The sequence below is a fragment of the Aythya marila genome (genome assembly GCF_965140915.1).
Source record: "Aythya marila genome assembly, chromosome: 9".
Classification (NCBI taxonomy): Eukaryota; Metazoa; Chordata; class Aves; order Anseriformes; family Anatidae; genus Aythya; species Aythya marila.
In genome coordinates this window covers 24,481,550-24,501,188 of record NC_139050.1, presented here as the reverse complement: position 1 = coordinate 24,501,188, position 19,639 = coordinate 24,481,550, and the positions used below count along the sequence as shown (strand labels likewise).

At 35.4% G+C, this 19,639-nt stretch overlaps 1 protein-coding gene across 1 annotated transcript in view; it reads right to left on the bottom strand.

Moving 5' to 3' along the window:
• Positions 1–19,639, bottom strand: part of IFT80 (intraflagellar transport 80) — a 46,523-nt gene that overhangs the window by 13,790 nt on the left and 13,094 nt on the right. Inside the window, exons 6-11 of the mRNA XM_082767053.1 lie at positions 14,889–14,998; positions 14,231–14,320; positions 13,288–13,425; positions 4,528–4,707; positions 1,828–1,946; positions 892–966 (exon numbers count right to left, since the gene is read on the bottom strand). Of these exons, the coding sequence (XP_082623179.1) occupies positions 892–966; positions 1,828–1,946; positions 4,528–4,707; positions 13,288–13,425; positions 14,231–14,320; positions 14,889–14,998 (712 nt within the window). The remainder of the gene's footprint in view (positions 1–891; positions 967–1,827; positions 1,947–4,527; positions 4,708–13,287; positions 13,426–14,230; positions 14,321–14,888; positions 14,999–19,639) is intronic.

Sequence of the window (19,639 nt, the reverse complement as noted above, 5' to 3'; positions counted from 1 at the left end):
GTAGACGTATTTTACTAAAATCTTGGGTTCAGTTCTGTGGAGTAGGGATCACCTTCACTGCCATAGAACCTGTATCATGTTTGCAAACTATACTTTTAATTAGCAGCACAAAACTTCATATCTAGAATTCGATCTTCAGAATCCTGGCTACTTGTTTCCCCTTCCTGTGCTGCAGTCTCTCTGCAGTCCAAGACACACGTGTTTAATCTGGGGCACTCAAAACGTAGGGAGTATTACACTGCATTATGCTGGAAAAGTTGTCCAAGAATACTTGCCCATGAGAATTAAGACTAAAATTGAAACTGAAGATTTTTGAATTCTGCTCCTATTCATAGTCCTTTAGAAGACTCTCCTACAAAAGCACATGAAAGGATCTCTGACAAATGAATTTCAGGAAATACAGATTAAAACATTTGTAAACTCAGAAAAAAATATTGCAATTTATTGTAACTATAGTACATATATGTAGGAAAAACTATCATTTTTTAAAAAATCGTCATTTTTAAAAATTCATCATTTATTTTTTATTTTGCATACCTGGCAATGTTTCTAATAAAACTTGGAGGCCAAAAATAAATTCTATAAAATATATTCCACTTCAGAAAAGCAATATAGAACATAAAAAAGAGATGTTACTGTAACATAGGAAGATTTACTTTCTTCCATAAACGAGTATAACCATACACATGTAATATATGATAAAATTCATTACCACCATCACAGATATATGTCAAATACACTGGCTAAGCCTTCAGAAGCTACTTACCAATACTGTATATTTTTATATATATCTAAAATTTCCTGTGTGTTATTTTGTTTTGTTTCCTAAGAACTTAGTGGCAAAGTTTTTCAGAAACACATCTTAAGAAGTATCTAATGAACATAAGCTACCTTTCTGCTTGTAGAATCAAAGTAACTGTTCCTTCCTTCAGGTCAAAGATAAGTGGTGTATTCCAGTTCTTTGTACTACAAGAAAAAGAAATTCATCATTTGTTAAAACCATTATCATAACATACCATTGTAAATACAAAGTTGAATTCACTAAGTAAAGCACATACATTTTAATCATTGTTATAAAGGGAGTTTTCCAACAAGGAAAATGGCATATAAGAAGCCAAGTAACACTGGTAACTGTGCAGTATGATCCAGTAATATTTCTGCTTTCTTTTTTGCATCCCTTCACACTACCTGTAGCTGACCTAGGAGTCTGAGTGAACAGCAAAATCATGTTTGTATGAAGCAAGTACATTTTTAAAGTACTTCTAAATTGCAGCTCAGCTCTTACAGTGATCTAGAGTCAGGATGCACGCCCTGTTACAGGCTGGATTATTGTTCAACGTCAGTCGTCTCGCTGAGCTGATTAGTTGCTTCAGCAGTAAACTTTAGATCTCAGCATATGAAACAGAGTATCATGTTCTTAAAAAATGATGTAGGATTGAATCATTCTGATTTTATTCCAAAACAACTGGCATGCCAGAAGCAGTATTCAAATAAAGTCACTGGATGGAGTCACTTAATGGGGACAAATACATTTGCATCCAGCCATCATTACTGCTGCCTCTAGCTGAAAAGAGCAGAAATATTTGTAGCCACATGTTGGTGCATTGACTGGCTGTACAAAAAGCCAGAAGAGGCTGGAAGAAAGGAGGACAGAAGGAAGGCAACTGTACTGAAATATATTTTGTTGTATATGATGCTAGACAGAATATTTCAATTAGTTTCAAAAACAAATTGGTCATGAACTACTGTACTTCAAATAAAGTTTCTGCTGCTTTCTTACAACAGTTAAATAAATTCAGAAAAGCTTCATGAATACATATTACTTACGAAAATACATAACACTGAAGAGAAGTCGAGACAACCAAATGCCCATAGTTCAGAGAGGCCTTGATAACCCTGTCACGGAATTCCAGCAAATCAACGGCATCATCAATAACGTTGTGCACCTAATCGAGAAAAATCTTTGGTTGAATAAAATGTCAATAAATTAAATGAAAAATATTGAATATTATATACTTTCTTATTATAAACACATGCTGATACTGTTATGCCACTAGTAGAAGAACAGAATTATATTGGAATAGGCACTTTCACAGTACTGGTAGGAAACTTAAAACACAAAGGTTCTATAAATTCTGAATAAACAATGAATACACTTTTGAAACAAATTTTGGGAAAAAAATAAAATTTGCTTTAAATGTAATTTTTATCTGTTAATTTGCTGTCTTTGTGAATGGATTTTCTATTCAAAAATCAAAAGCATAATCGGTACTCCAAGAGTCAATTGTTAAAAACATAAAAAGTACAACAGCAGGAATGCTTAAGGAATAAAAGTTACTCAGGATGGACTTCCTTAAAAGAAAGAAACAAACAATTAATGCTTAATTGGAACACAGAAGGTATAAGCAAAATATAATACATGGAGCTGATAAAAGCATCAGTGATCAAGGATGTCTGAAAGTTCCCATTTTAACACTCACTGTTCAGCTGGTTAAACAATTTGAAATGTAATAAATACTTCAGTGATCCCATCATGATCCCATCTGAACACTTAGCAATAACCAAGGTTTTGATAAAGATATACTGCCTAGTTACTAAACAGTTCTGGCTATTTAACATACTAAAGAGAAATTTAGGATATGACCTTGCTAAGTAGGCTGTGTCGTTTCTGTGAAAATTTGCTCAGATGACAATGTTACAAGAAAATCACAGTTTGCCTGTAATCAACACAGACTTTTGAGCTCAAAGACGTCTTTAGACTGTAGCTGCATGAAATCTACTAGGGTGGTAATTTCTCCTTGATTTCTTCCATTCTTCAACCAATTGCAAAATGAGGATTGAACTCAATTATTATGGAAGTCTAGAACAATTTCCAAAGGCATATTAATTTTTGTGTTTACTGCAGTGATGTGTCCCTAATTAACTTTGCCATTGTAATAATAAGGACAAAAGAATGCATCTAGAGAGTTTTTGTAAGTAAATGTACATTGTAAATAAATACAATGTACATAAATATATAGAAATAATAAAATAAAATAAAATAAAATAAAATAAAATAAAATAAAATAAAATAAAATAAAATAAAATAAAATAAAATAAAATAAAATAAAATAAAATAAAATAAAATAAAATAAAATAAAATAAAATAAAATAAAATCTTGGATCAGGGTTAGCTATCCTTCCTCGGTTGTTTGCATATTCAAACTCCCTGGAGTTATTAACAGAGCCCATCTGTTACGAGTCGATGTCTGGGAATGAAAGAAGAAATATGAATTTTTACCTGCTAATTTGTCTTCTGTGTTCCCAGACACTGACTCATATTATCCCACCCACTAGACACAATTGTTATACAGCATTCCTGTTGTTACAACTTTTCCCAATTACATAGTCAACATGAAAGAATCGAGACCAAAAAACATTTAAGGGCCTAATTAGGAATTTAGGAACTTGAATTTGATATTGAAAATATTGGCCTGGTGTCTAATATCAAATGTGTAATTTGGAAAATTTGTAAGATGGAAATCTTATATTACCCCACTGTCCACAGAGCAAATGTTGTGAGTCAGTGTCTGGGAACACAGAAGACAAGTTAGAAGGTAAAATTCATATTTTTGTATTAATTCCCAGATATTTGGTAACCTAAATGTGGATCCAGGCCAACATTTTTCAAAGGAAGGATCCTGAGCTTAAGCTCCAGAAACCACATGTAGGGCCTGCTGGCTTCCAGCAGCGCTGAGACTTGGCAGCTCCCCCGGAGCTCGGTGCCTATGGCTCAGCACTCAGGGGCTGGAAGCACCCAGCGGGTACCTGATGTGTGTTATATGATACATGACAGAGTTCTGTACCTTTGGAAGATCTGGATCTAGGCTGTAACACAGCATCTGGAGCAGATAAGCAGCGACAGCCAGCAAGCAAATGGATCTGGAAACCCGCTGAGACAGCAACATTCATCATAGCTTCACTAACGACACGGGCACAGCACACCTACCTAAAGGATCAGCTGTTACGAGGTGCATCAGTCCCTCCAGCAACCCATGAATGCAGGTAAGGCAAAGAAAGTTCCTCTGTATTGTCTACACTTGGTCATGCAGCTTCATCTTTGCTGACAGTTACTGTAACACTATTGAAATAATACCATGCTTTGGTTTTGGCCCATGTATTTGTATTGTTTTCTGCATAAACATTTTCATTACACTTGAAATTATCTCTCATAAGCTGCCTCCCACAGCTAATTTCACACGTTCTTCAAATGGGCTTTATTTTATTCTGGAAGATAAAGTACTTCTGGCTCATCTGGCAATATGGTTTAGCTTACAGAGATCCGATCTGCTGTACAAGAGATAATTATTTATGTTATTTGCTAACTCTGGCCATTTGATGATCTTAACATTTTCAGTGATGTGTTCGTGGAAAAAATGGATAATCAATAATATTTGTTGTTCAACAATTAAAAATTCAAATCTTGTATTGAGAAAAGCCTTAGAAAGCAATGACTCGGGATGTACAGTTCTGCATTGCTAGGATTACCTGCATGGTTCTCCTCTTAATCAATGTTATTTCAAAGTTCTTCCACTCCCAGCGCTGCTCCACAACGTGGGCAAAGATGACGTGTCCATTGCCACATGCTCCAGCTAGCTGAGTGCCGTCAACAGACCAAGCAATATTAAATATGCTGCCAGTGTTGGGCTTCTCTAAAGCATAGGACCACTTGCAGAAAAAGAGAAAACAATTCTTAACCTTTTTTGCACTTTTTTGGGGAAATAATTGATTGTAATAAATAGAGTTACTCGCATTTTTTAAAGAAATGTATCAATGTCAGAACTTTTTTTTTATCACAACTTTAACAAGCAAACCAGAGATTAGATTCTTAAATTGGATTACTGGAAAAGCGGGGACACAAAAAAGAAAACCATCAGGTATGGCAGGAATGAAGAATATCACAGCGCCTGATGTACATTAGGTAAAAGTTAACCAGACACAGTATATTTAAAGCGTACCCAGCCATCCATAAACCTAGATGATGGCTACATAAAAATCAAGGAAGCACACTTAGGAACAAGTACGCTGGTACAGTAGGCTACAGTCCTAAGTGTGTGCATTCAGTTTATGCTGCAGTGGCGGCCACTCCTGCTAAGCTTAATTTTATTCCTTTCCCATATTTACATTTTCTCCAGTGAAAACCTTTCATCTTAAATTCCCTCAGCTTAATGTGCAAGACTCCTCTAAATTTAGGTGGATCCTTAGCAATCCATTCTTGTCAAAAACTAGAAGAATTATCAGACCAAGACACCCATCTTCTCCTTCTTGCATCTCAGAAACGCAGTCCGAACAAGTCAGCCCAAACCTGAGAACAAGCATTTCCCTGAAAGTGGGTGACAAAAATGAAACAGCCTTTTTATGGGCTTCGAGGAAGAATTTAAACCAGAGTTTAAAAGGAGAAGCAAATCTCAACTATAGCCCTTTCAGAACTGTACAATAGAATATTTTTAATAGCATTTAGCTCTTGAAGAACTACCTGAATATTCAAACACATTTGAAAACTTAAGAATCAAATCATTAAGAACAAACATGTGATCGAAGTTAAATGTAGACACTGGATTCTCGTGACTTTCAGATACATGATATTACACCAAAGGGGAGACAGCTGGAAGAAAATACTCACCTAATGTCTCTAACACATTTCATGCTCTGATTTCTTTTGCAGTACCCATAAGACCAAAGAAATATGAAGTCCTTCACACAAAGTCTTTGTATGATTTATACAAAATGAAATCACAAAAATCGCACTAAAATAAAGGTGTCAGAGCAACTTTCAATAGCAAGGAAACACAACGGGATGGAATTCAAGCTCCCAGTTGTGCTAACGATGTGCAGTGTACCCTCTGAGATGACTTACTGAGTTACAGCTCTTTTAGCGCCGAGGCACACGAGGGTGAGTGAAAGACAATGTCAGCACTGACTGACTTTCCAATTTCAAGCACTCAATTTTAAGGTTTCAGCTTCCATGCCTCTTGGCTCAGACACACCATTCACTGCCTGTATAATCTACAGTTGGGGAAGGTAATTACTTTCTTCTTCTTTTTTCTCCTTTCTCCTTTTTTTTTTTTTTTTTTTTTTTTGAGAAAAGTCTGTAACTTACTCTCCTGTCTCAACAGGATGAGTGCTGTATGAGACACTCCATAGTAATTAAAAGCATATCTTTAATTTTTGTCTGACATCCTCACATGGGAAATGAGCAAAAGCTCTTGAGTTGCAGGGCCAATGATTGCAACAAGCACGCTCAGACTGCTCTACATGTCCTCCTACATCTGAGACATTTTTCACAGCTGGCCAGATGTGGTCTGAAAAGAGCGTGAAAAAGTGCTATTTCAAAGCTGGGTATTAGGATCTTCTCAGGCAGACAGGATTTTTTTCTAAGGCCTTTTACGTCAGGTGAAGGCTTCAAGCCATCAGCTAAGAACCGCATCATGGAGCTTGAAGCATCTGGCTTTAGGGCTACTTTTTTATGCAGAGCAGATAGACTGCACCTCTGAAAGAGAATACAGTCCTCAAATTACTTTTTTTTTCAAAACAAAAGTCTGCTTTTCTTTCAGGTATTTCAAACACTTAGTAACATGTTTCCAGATTACAACCTAAAATATATGCATTTAAAAAATACATAAAACAGTTAGAAAATTTTATTTCCTATTCCTTTCAGAAAGCACCTGATACAATTCAGAGCACTGCTGTGATTCATCCTCCCTGAAGATGTCTGATACATCATGCACACAAAAAGCTACAATAAAAAAAGATAAATTATCTCTGCTTTTGCAATATAGACACAATTTCTACAAATTGTTATGCATCTCCTCCAAACACTGGGTTAAAAAAAAATCAGGGTATGGCTATGACTGTATGAATGACTGTACAAATGTTCTTCCAACATTGTCCGAAATGCTGCAATATTATCCTGTGGTATTACTCTTTGGCTTATACTTCTCCTGTGTCATAATTAATTCTTTATTGAATTCAATGAACTACCTCAAGAACAAAACCAGTAGTTATAGAAGTTTCATTATATTAAATGAATATCTATAAGCAGTAACTTATGCTTCCCTCTTCTGATTACACAATGTAGTAAAAGTAGACGAAGCACTGCAGCCATTGAACATTGTCTGACTTCCAGAAATGGAAACGGAGTAGCCTCTTGAGACGTGGGTCAATTTTAATGAGCAAATTCAGAGGAACAAGGACAGCCTTTCAAACACATAATATTGATAGATCAAGACTCAATATAAAGGATCGAGTTCATTATTATTTCTGGACTGAGTGCAGTAAGTTAAGAATGGTTATCCACATAATATCGCAGCTTAAACACATTGAAAAGAAACGTAATGAAGAAAGAGCATTTTGTTATATTTTAAATGATAAAAACAATACTAATGTCAAGCATGGATGGTTCGTTGTTCCTGGCTGGTCTCTGTTCAGGGTCTCTTTACAAGTGTGCAGAGCTTGGTGCAGGGAGCGCTGACACAGGCTGAGCTAAAGCTGATACTGCCGAGCCTCCCCATCAAGTCACCCTGCACAACATACCTCATCAGCTGGCTTCATCTTTGCTAATTTCGCCTTTGTTTACAAAAAGAAAACACGCGAGCTCCCTTGCAGACCATTCCGGGATTCATAGAGCAGAAGAGACCAAGAGGAACCGCACGCTCTTGGCCCCGCGCAGCCCGACCAGGCTGACACTTGCACAAGGGCTCAGCTCCTGCTAAATGAGAACTTTTACTTGCTCGTTTTAAAGTGAAGGACCAGTCTGGCTTGTGCCTTGCTGGGGAATTCACATTAGTGCATTGGTAGCTGATATCTCAAAACTAATTGTAGTCTGCATGCCTGTTAAGGCTGGCAATTGATGTTTTGGAAGCTTCACTTCAGAAAATGCCTATTAATTTTCTCATTTAACAGAAGACACATAAAATATTACAAGATTATAAAATCAATTATCCAAAGCAAATCCATACTTGGATGCTTTAGAAGCACCTGAATATTCATACACATACAGACCTAGCTTGTAGGATGCGTAAGTCTCTATACGACTCCACCCTTATTTTACTGAGTATAAAACAAGGCTTATTGTATAAAAAACCACCCTTATCAGCCTTCCAACTCCCACCACACCAGCATCCACAGAAGATGCTACAGGCCACAGACATTATGCATTGCTGGTGGTAAGGAATCCAGAGCTACGGGTGAATATAGAGCAACTTACTACCTGGGAAGGAGAAACTTTCCTCAATGCGTGGACTAAGAAGGGTTCCTGTTGCCTTCTCAAACATTTGTTGAACTTAGCTCCGGTAATTAAAGTTAATTATCAAAAAAAACAACTAAGCCAGTACCTCTGGGGGAGGTATTATGCTGCTTTCCAAAAATTCTCCTGAAATCCAAGCACGCTCTCGTAATTATTGGACCCCAGAAGAACTAAAAATAGGATGACAAACTGTCCCATATAAATTCTTAACCTTAGAAAATGAAACATTGATGTAATTCTTTATATAGATTATTACTTCCATAGATGATCCACATGTTTTCATTTTCTTCCAGAAGTCACATTAGCCAATTCTAATAAATTAAAATATGTCAGCTTGGAAAGAATTGGTCAGCAACATAACTCCATGGGAAACCCATCTGCAATTTTTTATTTTATTTTATTGAGCTACAAAGAATTCAGAATCTTGATTGTTAATAAAGGTAGTTGAAATGGAGACAGCACAGAAGAAAAAAATACACAAAAACCTTATTTTGCTACAACGCCAAATGCATATCTGTGTGAAGCAAGACTAGATGTAATGGGATCAAAGCTCATTGTAACTCTATAGGAAACAGATTTGCTGTGATTTCCATAGTGCTGTAGTTTAGGACAATTCTGAATAGCATGAAAACATGCATCGTATACAGCCACTTTCAAAATCTTGCCATCTTTTTTATATTAGTCTAATATATAATGGTAATATAAAGGACATATTATAATGTTAATTTTACACTAGTCACACATCACACTGTCCTGAATGGAAATCACGGTTTTAAAGAGAAAAACTTAAATTATTTTTAAGGCTTCTCTGTAGATATCTGCTACACTGTAGTGTTTAAATCCTTAGATTTTTTTTTCCCCCCTCATTTATCGATAGTTTAAAAAATAAGGAAAAAAGAACACCGCTAACTAACATATAACCAGCCCTGGATATCAAATAACGCAATCAACTCTCATTATATTTGTCTTCTTCAGAGAAAACTGAAAAGAACCATGTAACAACAGAGCCTAATACTTTGAGCCCTAGCACTGTACTTCCACTTGCTTTAAATGGGGTGGGGAATAGCTGTTACACTTGCAGATCTTTTTCCTTTATTTTCTACAGATATTAGGCAACGTTCCCTAAATTTTATTACTGTGGTTTTTATATTGTTCTTCTACTCTCCAAAGCACTCACGACACAACCTGTCTTAGGAGCAGATGGGTAGGGTCCATTTTCTAAGGCACTTATGTGGGAGTGGAGTGGAGAAGGAGGAAATCAGTGAATTTCAGTCATTCTTACCATCTCTTGCTGTGTAAATATTTTGACCTGATCAGTAATGTCAAGGGAAGCACGCAGAGCCACAGGAAATAGCTTACATAAATGAACTTTTTAAGCATTACCCTTCATCCAAGTGATTAGATTTGGAAAAGCTGTGAACACCAGGAGGGTTCAAGTCTATCTATCAACACATCCAGCATTACATTTCAATATTTATGCCTTAAAATTAATCTTAGTAGAGGCAAAATTAATCTTAGTAGCCTCTACAGGATTAATGATCACAGACACCAGGGCAGAAAACACATTCCAACAGTAAATATACTTTGTTTGTTATTCTGTACGGTAGCCATAATAATTTATTTTAGATAAATAAAGCTATCAAGAGCAAAGGTGATTTTTAAATGAAGAAATAAAACTTTTCTAAGAGTTACTGTTACATTTTTACTTTTCTTTCTTAACATACAGCTGCCAGAACAAAGTATCCAGGAAGAAAAAGAGAAGAAGGAGAAAAGAACATACGCTAACAGAATTTAATTTAATTATGTCCCAAAACTGAACACATATGCTACAGAAGAGTTAATGATATATATATCGCCTGATGGCTCCCTAAGGAGCAATTTGCCAATATAGCTCCATTACATCAGACATAATAAAAATGTCTATGTTGACCAGTAAAAGCCAGGTCTGGTTCTCTTCAAACTCCATCACTCTGGTGGTATGTGAATCATTCTTCCTTTTCCCTCAATACTAGCAAAGCTAGTTCTTCAGTAACTATTTACATTTAATGTCAGGAAAGAAACTTTCATTAAAAATCACGACTTTTGAAGATAATAATTTATCATTGCTAGCTGCTAAATAGAGAAAAACATCTGGCACTAGCTACTGTACATGCCTTTATTTCTTTGAGGGTTGAGTAATAAACCAGGTAAAGAGCCCTTAATTTTAAGAAAAAATAAACTTACCTACATTTTTTTTTAAAAAAAGAAGTCCACAAGCAGACTTATTACTATATACTGCTTAGAAAATTGCTCATTTTCAGTTAGCAGGAGTTTCAACTGTACTTACAATAAATTAGATTATATAATGGCTAGCAAGAAAAACAGTAATGCCCTGGGGATCAGAAACAAAAGCTATACAAAACAGCCTACAAGATGGCAGAAAAAAATATCTAGTATTTGTCTTCCTTTTCCAGAACATCAGTCTTTGCCACATTAAACTGAAATCTATACTGAGTGCAAAATGTTATTTAAATTGTTGGCATCACCCACACAAGAGCATATTTATTTCAGTTTAGCGTTTGCTAATATAGCTCCGTAATCCCAGTACTCAGAAGGGAGGCAGAAAGCGGTTGTGGAAGAAGCGAGCATGGTTTAGATTGCTCTTGGAGGAAGAATACTGGTGGTAATGGCTAGTCTGGTTGTTGAAAGCACTGTATTACATAACGTAGTCCAACACAGATGTAATTATACCGGTATTAATACAACTTATTTGGCTGTAAAATATGCTAGATGTGTATAAACACTTCTACAATGACATATTTATATAGGGAGATGGAAAGGCAACAGAGCAGGTTACTGCTTTAATTACATTTTAAATGGAGTTACATGGAGGAAATGTAACTAAATGGAGGAAAATCCTCTTATCCACTTTGCCTAGGAAAAAAAGTTTGGGGGCAATCAAAAAGACAATGACACACTCTCCACGCCTAACATTAACCCAACCAGAAGGATGCCAGGGAGAAGAAATGATGTCCCCACTGGCGATATAGACTGTGAGCAGCTATCTGAATGTCCCACCATCTGAGAACTGAGTGGTGACCACACAATCATTGTGATTGCACGCACAGACTATTTATCCATTTTATTCAGAGAGATGCAGTATTTAATTCTGAACAAAACAAAGGCAGAGAAATCTAACAGTAAGATATATCTGCTTTTAAAATAATAGTTTCAATGATGAAAAAAATTACAAGATGGAAATTGTAATCTGCTGTAACAAATAATGTTTGCATTGGTTAATGTGCATTTTCTCTTTTTATAATCCACATGAAATGCGAGGTGATAAAAGGAAACTTCTCACAGTATATTTGTTCTCAAAACACATACCAAAAAGAGACAGGAAATATATTTTTTACTTCTATATCTTTTATTCAGTATTTTTTTTTAAACCTTTGTGAAAGGTACCTGTTCTCATTTGCACAAGTTAATAAAGCTCCAACTCAACTTTACTCTTCTGAACTTTCTAGTGTGTTTGTAACACATGGGTAATAAAAAAAATCTCCTTAACACACATATCTGAAAAATTCACATATCTAAATAAAGCAGACTATAAAAAAATCTGCAGAGTAATGCTTTCCAAAACAAAATTGCATGTGAGGTGTTTTCTTTTCCTTCAAGACAACTACACACAAATTTTACTTATACAGATTAAGTAGCATGAGGAATTTCTCACAGCAAGAGGGAAAGGCACAGAAAATTGAAGCAATCCCCACTTCAAATTTAAAGGCCTCAATTACATTTATTTTTTTCAGGGAAGATTACCAAAATCAGAATCAGTACAGAAAGTGAAATATGAAGACTCAGAGATCGTACCCTGCATGCCTCTCCTCACACAATTTTTATAGGCTATTCTTCTGAATGTAAAGCTACCTGAAACGTGCCGTCCCAGTTCACAGTAGGGAAAAACCCAAGGTACTGAGGATGCCCCCAGACACCACAGCAAACGCTGCTTTCCCAACCTGAGCAAAACGGCAATGAATGCAACAAGTAAAGAGGTAGAGAATGGGTCAATGAAAGTCCCAAACCGGCAAGGTTTGATGCAATTCGAGCCTGAACAAAAAGATGCAGAACCACAGGAAATCCACAGAGACAATCAGGTCAATCTGTGCTTTGGGCTAACTTTTTTAGAATACCAGCGAAGGCAGATGAAACCACATTAATTTTAATTGGAGACCAAGTTGGAAGAAAAAAAAATACTAGGTCAGCAACAGCAAACTTGGAGTAAAGCTACAAGTCAAAAAATAAAAGCAAACGACGACGACAAAATGAGAGGTATCTCCTTTAGGTGCGTCTTTCTTCTGCTAGAATTATTCTACACTTAGGGAGTAATAGAGAAGCTCAGATGAGAGGATTAAACCATGTCTTAGCTAGAATAATTATGCCCCGTTCCTACATCAGAAACAAAAGCATGAATGTTCTCTTAGCTCTTCTTTTACTATGGCCTTAGCCTTATTATTTCTAATGTCTGACAATTGCATTTTGTGATCTTACAAAATGTGCCCGTCAACTCTTGGAATATTTTAAGGAAAAATAAGCTAAATAATATATGCATAGGAAATTTTACTCTTGCATTTTTTCTGCATGGACATTGTTCTTTTATCTCCCTTTTTAAGATAGTTTATTGTCATACACTACTTGCTTTTTTTCAGTTAAGAGCATTTCATTATAGTCTTACAGGATATGCTTATAAATTTGTACAGTTTTAAAGGATTTTTTTTTTTAAGCAAGCAAACAAAGAAACAAGCAAACAAAAACGAAAAAAGTGTAATGCCCTGAAAGATTTATTTAAATCTTTCTTTAAATCTTTCTTTAAATCTTTAAATTATTTAAAGAATTTTTACCTACCAGAACATATTTAGATGTGCAGCTAGGCAGATCGAGAAGTATATCACAAGGAATATTTACAGTATTATCAATAAATTTGCACAGTTCTACATTTGCCGTTTCTCGGCATTATTACTTACCCCAGTTTTATCACATAGACGTAAAGTATGAAAAGACCCCACAGCAAATAATTCTCCATCCCCAGACCAGGCAATGGATGTTATAGGATATTCATGGGGCTGTGAGCTGTACAGTAGATGTCCATAACTGTCCCATACCTCAAAAAAAAAAAAAATAAAAATGTATATGAGCACACTTTGAGTGCACCTTTACTTATTCTAGAGCTCTCATTTCCCCTCATGATTACAAAAGTTACAGAAATACAGTCTCCAAGTTACTTTAGCGTATTTTTGTGTAACTGGAAAAAAAAATCACACATCATATTATAGTTCATCTTTCACTAAAGGCTGTTCTTAATCAATACTGGTTAGTTTAATGCAATGGACTTGACTTTGCTGCTATACTACATTGTTCTCTATATAAAATATTTTGAAATAATTTTGTTTCCTGTACTTTACTGTAAGTCTGTAACATAATAACAATGTTTATTTTATTTGCACTTGCTTCCAAAAATGCAAGGTACTCCTCAAATTTGTAGACCAAACAGATTTTCTCACTGAATGTAACCACTAGAACACCAGGAAGTCAATTAATAGCATCAAGTCATTTGCAGTGGGTTTATCTCCTCTAATTTTGTCATTACCCCTTTTAGATATGTCAAATACGTCATAGGTTACATTATTCCAAGTACTCATTTTTATAGTTCTACATATTTGCCTGTAGGAGTTTGTTTCAATTGCGTTTTACTAATTTTTATTCTAGTTTACCTTTTCAGACACACTTCTAATTTTATGCTACTAGACAGAGTGAGACTTAAAATAAGTTTCAAGTTTTCCTTGAAAACTGAAAGGTTTCTCATTTAATTTTAAGGTTCTCGGTGTTATTAAAATTAGAAAATTTCAGAATGCCTAAAAATATGATTTTGATAATTTAGTTTCCCTTAAAAAGTTAACCAGTACACACCTTGTATTTACAATCTTCACCTGCAGAAAGAATAAGTTCATTGACTGAGTTCCAGTCAGTTTTTAAAATAAGGCCATCGTGAGCTTTCCACTGAAACAGAAAAACAAAACAAAAACATAATTGCAGCAAGTCTGAGATTTTCTATGTTTAATACTTATCATTAATCATCATTTAGTAGCATTCACACACTCCAGTGTAGATCAAGGTTTTCAACAATACAAATGCACGGGCTTATTCTCTTCTGCAGAAGAATAAATTAAAGACAGCCTGGAACAAGGCCGAATGAAAGCCTAACAATCTGCACGAAGAGAACGTTCCAGAGGACTGCTGCTGTATCTTTCAGCTTTTTTTTCTAACAAATGGAAAGGCTTCTGCATCTCTCTGCTTCCTCTTTGTTCATTTCTGTAAACTAAAAATTATTTGACAATATCTATTGTGGATATTCTTCAGGCACGTGATTAAGCATTTCCCTTTTTGTAAATAATCTCCTTTCTCTCAAAAAAGGAAGTTTTAGTTGAAATAGGAGGTGGAGAGAAAAAAAGAGCCACGTGCATGCTGCCTGGAAAATTTTAGCACAAACTTTTAATGTTTGGCAAAGCTATAGATAACTGAAAAGAGTTTTCACATGGGAAGTGAGACCTTAATGTATTAATGATACCTGTAAAACTTTAACATTTGGTTGGAGAGGTTTAATAATCAGCTGCTTTCCTGAAGTATAGAGAACCTTTTCAGAATCAGGTCCCCAGGCTACTGAGTACACCGGTGTTCCTGTAGACACAAAGAAAACATTTCTTATGACTTAACTGATCAAATTATGCAGAAACTGCAACAGCCACTTCAAACTGGTTACTTCAAATCACACATCAAAGATTCAGGAGTAGGAGAGCCAGCCTACAGGCAACCATTTGTCCTCCACATGTGTCTGTCTGCACTCACAGCCACATTTACTGGTTCACTTCATGTTTTAGAGCAGCAGTAACATAGACACAACCCAGAAAACCAGCTCTGAAGACCTTCAGCTCACACTGCACAACCTTCCCACACTCCTCAAGGAAACAAAAATACATGGAGTGAAGTCCTGGCAAATCCAATCAAGAGAATGAACTCCTACCACGTTCAGTGGGACCACTCTAAAATGACCTCTGAACAAATCACCTACACTTACAAAAATATATAAATAATTGATGACTTTTCCAACGCTACATCTGGGTTACAGAAAAATGTATACAGAATTATTACTGCTATAGGTAGTTCTGTATTGCACCAAAAATATTTTTTAAGATGCCCAGGATCCATAAAGAATCCTCTAACGTAACACTTTTGTTTTTTTTTGGTTTGCTGCACTTATAAAACAAACAAGCATTGCACATACAAGCAGTTTACAAAATCAAATGAAAAAAGACAAAACTAGAAAGAGTGGCCTGCAGACTTCACAGATTTTTCCCAAATAATTTTTATTATTATTATTTTTTTTTCAGATGGAAAGCTCCACAATGGCAAATCTGGAATCAAACTGACTGTTCTGTTTTACAGACATGTTATGTTACAGTTTTTAAATGACCTGTTTTGAAAATAGAAGAAAGTGAAAAATTGCACTGAAAAAGCATCCAGGAAAAAAAAAAAAAAAAAAAGACTTGCCAACTATGCAAATATTTTCCGTAGTACTTGACAGGATTAGTCTCCCCTCAAGAAGAATCAAAGTATTACCCTACTTGATTCCTTGCAAATAGAAGTAAAATATTGAGTAGAGCATGTCCAAACATTTGTTTCTATCACAGAAAAAACCCTGTAGCAATGAGCAGCAAGTTTCAGCACAGCCTCAACAGTACAAGACATGGAAACTGCATATAAAAGTGCAAGGAGAGGGACTGGGTAGTAGGTCCCTGTCGGATCATTGTTCCTTTTTGTAAGACTTGCTTCAGTATCTTCTGAAATGGGAAAGAGAAGCCTTATTTCATGCCTGTTTTTCACCTACCAACTGAACATCCTAACTGGCAGAAATGAGGCTGTTGATGACAGGTTCGATTGCCTAAATTTCTACCTGAGAAATAAGAAATCTCAGAAAGAGCAGTTGTTACAAGCTAAATATTTGTATTTGATGACTTCATAATTTTAGAAGAGGAAAACAGAAAGCAATTCTCCTAAATTCTCAGAAATCTGCACTTCGTGGGGATTTATGCATACTTTAGCTAATAACTAATTATCAAATTGATCAAATGAATTAATATTGAGTAAATAAACCATTTTAGTATAGCTGTTATTTATGGTAATAAAAAAAACCAAATGCCTGAGAAATGCTCTTAGGCAGTAAACTTTTCAAATATACTTCTGTCAATTATGCTCCATCTCCAAAAAAAAAAAAAAAAGGAAAAAAAAAAAAGACGGGTATTACCTCTTAATGTGAATATTTTGAGATTTAGATAGCTAAGTAATTGAACTGACATATTGACTTCCTTAAAATCATCTAATACCTTACCATTTCAGCCTTCAGATGTTTTCTATGAAGAGAAAAAGGTTTTATTATGGCAACGTCAATTCAACACACTAAACTTGATTCGAGCTTCCACATGCTCAAAACCCTAAACTGAAAGTGATGTCATTGTTCCTGAATATTTCTGTACCTTGTGCATTTGCTTTTATGAAGTCATTTATTCTATGTTACTTAGAAATATAGGATGATGTAATTTCTGTTGTCAACCATGATAGGCGTCAACTCAGAAACATACAGCATGCATTAAGCAAATCTGGCACTAGCTATTTTCCTACTGGCAGCAATCTATGCTTAAAATGACAAATTCTGTCACCAGCTGCACAGAAATTCTAAATAAACTAATTTTTGTCCTGCTCTGATGCTGATTTAACAATCAGAAGACTTTTAGATTTAAACCAAATGTTTAACTTTTTTATGATGGCTGACTACTTAACCACAATTTCCAGGGCTTAACAGCAGGAGCTAAGTTAACTCATTTCCTTCTGCACTTAACAAGAACTTGGTTGGGAAAAGACTGCCAACACATTGCACTGCTGTGCAAAGAAAAGTTCAGCAGGACAGAAACTGCAGTGAATTGTACTGGTGATAAATAGCTTGAGGACAAAGTACTGTGACATAAGATGTGATAGAAGCAGAAAAGGTGGACAGAGAGATGATCCGAAGAAGGAGTATCAGCATGAAGCACACAGGGTGGGCTTCTTCACATCTCAGTGCTCTTCTTGCAGAAGTTAATCCCCAGTGAATCATCCCAGTGGCCAATGTGTGTAGCAGAGAAGGAGCTAAGGTTGAGTGCCAGAGTGATGGAGCAGCCGCTCAGACACTTTCAGCCACACAGATACTTTGGTATTTACAGCAGCAAGTCTGTGTGAGACTTCTCCCTTTCACAGGAGTAGAAATATTAATTCATACAATGTATGTCTCTCTATTGGAGCACTATATGTCATTTTGAGTCATTTTTTGTGTCATTTTGAATACATTTTGAGTTTGTCCCCTACACACCACTTTGTATTTAGACTGTTTCCATTCCAGATGTTGTGGATTTGCTTCCAGTAACCAGAAAGGTAAAGGAAGAAGATGAAGATACTCTACAGGTGAAAAAGTGAGCTCGTGCTCAAAGAGCAATACAGCCACGAGAGCAGCACACGATGGCCAAAGGCTGGATGCAGCAGAGGCCATGGGCTCACACAAACTTGACTCCGTGCATTGGCACAACGGAAGGACACGCGGCCACAGCACTCCGTATAAGTTCCAAAAAAGCTAAAAAAAGGGGAAAATATATGTTCATGTTTTTCTAGTGAATGGAAATCCAAAGATAGAACAGGCACGTAGACCATCAACCAAAGATAAGAGCCTGAAAATTTATTTCTAATACAAAGAGTGGAATGACCAGAATGTTAGCAACGGTAATCCTTGCATTTCTCAAGATTATCGATAATGAAGTGAAAAATTAGCTCAAACTCAATGTAACGCTCTTAAACAACATACACATTTCTGCAGAATCCTATTCTGACCTTAGGTATGTCAGCAGTTTACAGAATGGTCTGTGGGAATCTGATCCTATCATGTTTAAAGGGCTTTGGAGCTTCATAGGTCCTTATCTTAAAACACGAATACATAGATAATTATTTCAAGCAGACCCAATTCTTACAGTGTACCAAAAATCCTAACAAATCAATGGAAATTCAACTTGCATATTTCAAACGAGAAGTTTAGAAACTACATGAAACCTCAAATAAGCATATAAATACATAAAAAACTTGAAACATACCAACTGAAAAATAAAGATGAGTTTGTGAGTTTGTGCTTCAAGTTTTTTTTCCAAAAGTCACAGTTCAGTTAGCTTTCCTTTTTACATTGTAAGCATGAAAAGAAATATTACATCTGAATATGAACTTCCTCAACAAAATTGAAATACATTTTACATTCACTCCTGTGGTTAAGATGCCTTCGACAGGTTGAAAGAATTTAGATAATTTGTTTCAGAAAGAGATAAGGGTCTGACATTTAACCCAAACCCAGGTGCATGTGGTTTCTTAAAAAATGTCAAAAGGTCACATGATCTCAATGTATGAAGTCTGAAAAACAAAAATCTAGCTCAGTATCTGCACTGAAATAGTACAGAAATGTTAGAAATTGTAATTATAAAAAAATAGCATTTCAAAAATACCAAACTTCATTTGTATAAATACGTATTTTCAGCTTGCACTGTTGTATTTTTACAATAATGTAATTTTAAATTGATTTACTAAAAATAACTGAAATGTTCTACTATGCATAGAACTGTAGTTGCAAAGCCAAGATCAAGGTTAGGTCTCCACAGCCCCATTTCAACAAAGAAATGAAGTACAGGAATGGTTTCACTTCTGTAGGACTGTTTGCATATATTAAATTAGTTACTGGCTTAAATAGGGCTGTTAACACTTTTAAAGGGCAGAGAAACTAACCTATATACATTTTGCATCTTTCAAGCATCTTTGCAATGCTCTTAGTAACTTTTTCTTCCTCAGTTTTGCTGTAAGAGTCTGTGGCTTAATATTTAAAAATGAGGTTTTTTAATTCTTTAGTCTCTCCAGAATCCTTAGCATGGAACTGAAACCGTTGTCTGAAAATATTGCAATAATACATTTAATTTGACCTTTTTTTTCTTGAAAATTATCATCTTTTTGAAAGTTCAAGCTGCACAGTTTTTCCTTAAAATTTATCATATAAAAACAACTGTTTGGAGGGAGGGATCGAATATAAACCATTTCAGCTGAAAAGCAAATGTTAAAAAAACAGGAAAACTGGAATCTATAACAAACTATTTCATACTCATAACATGACTGCTAATCACAGTTCAGTAATAAAAATGAAATACATATTTTTGCCATTTTCATTATATCTTAGCAATTTATCCAGCCCAAGACAAAACAAAAGGC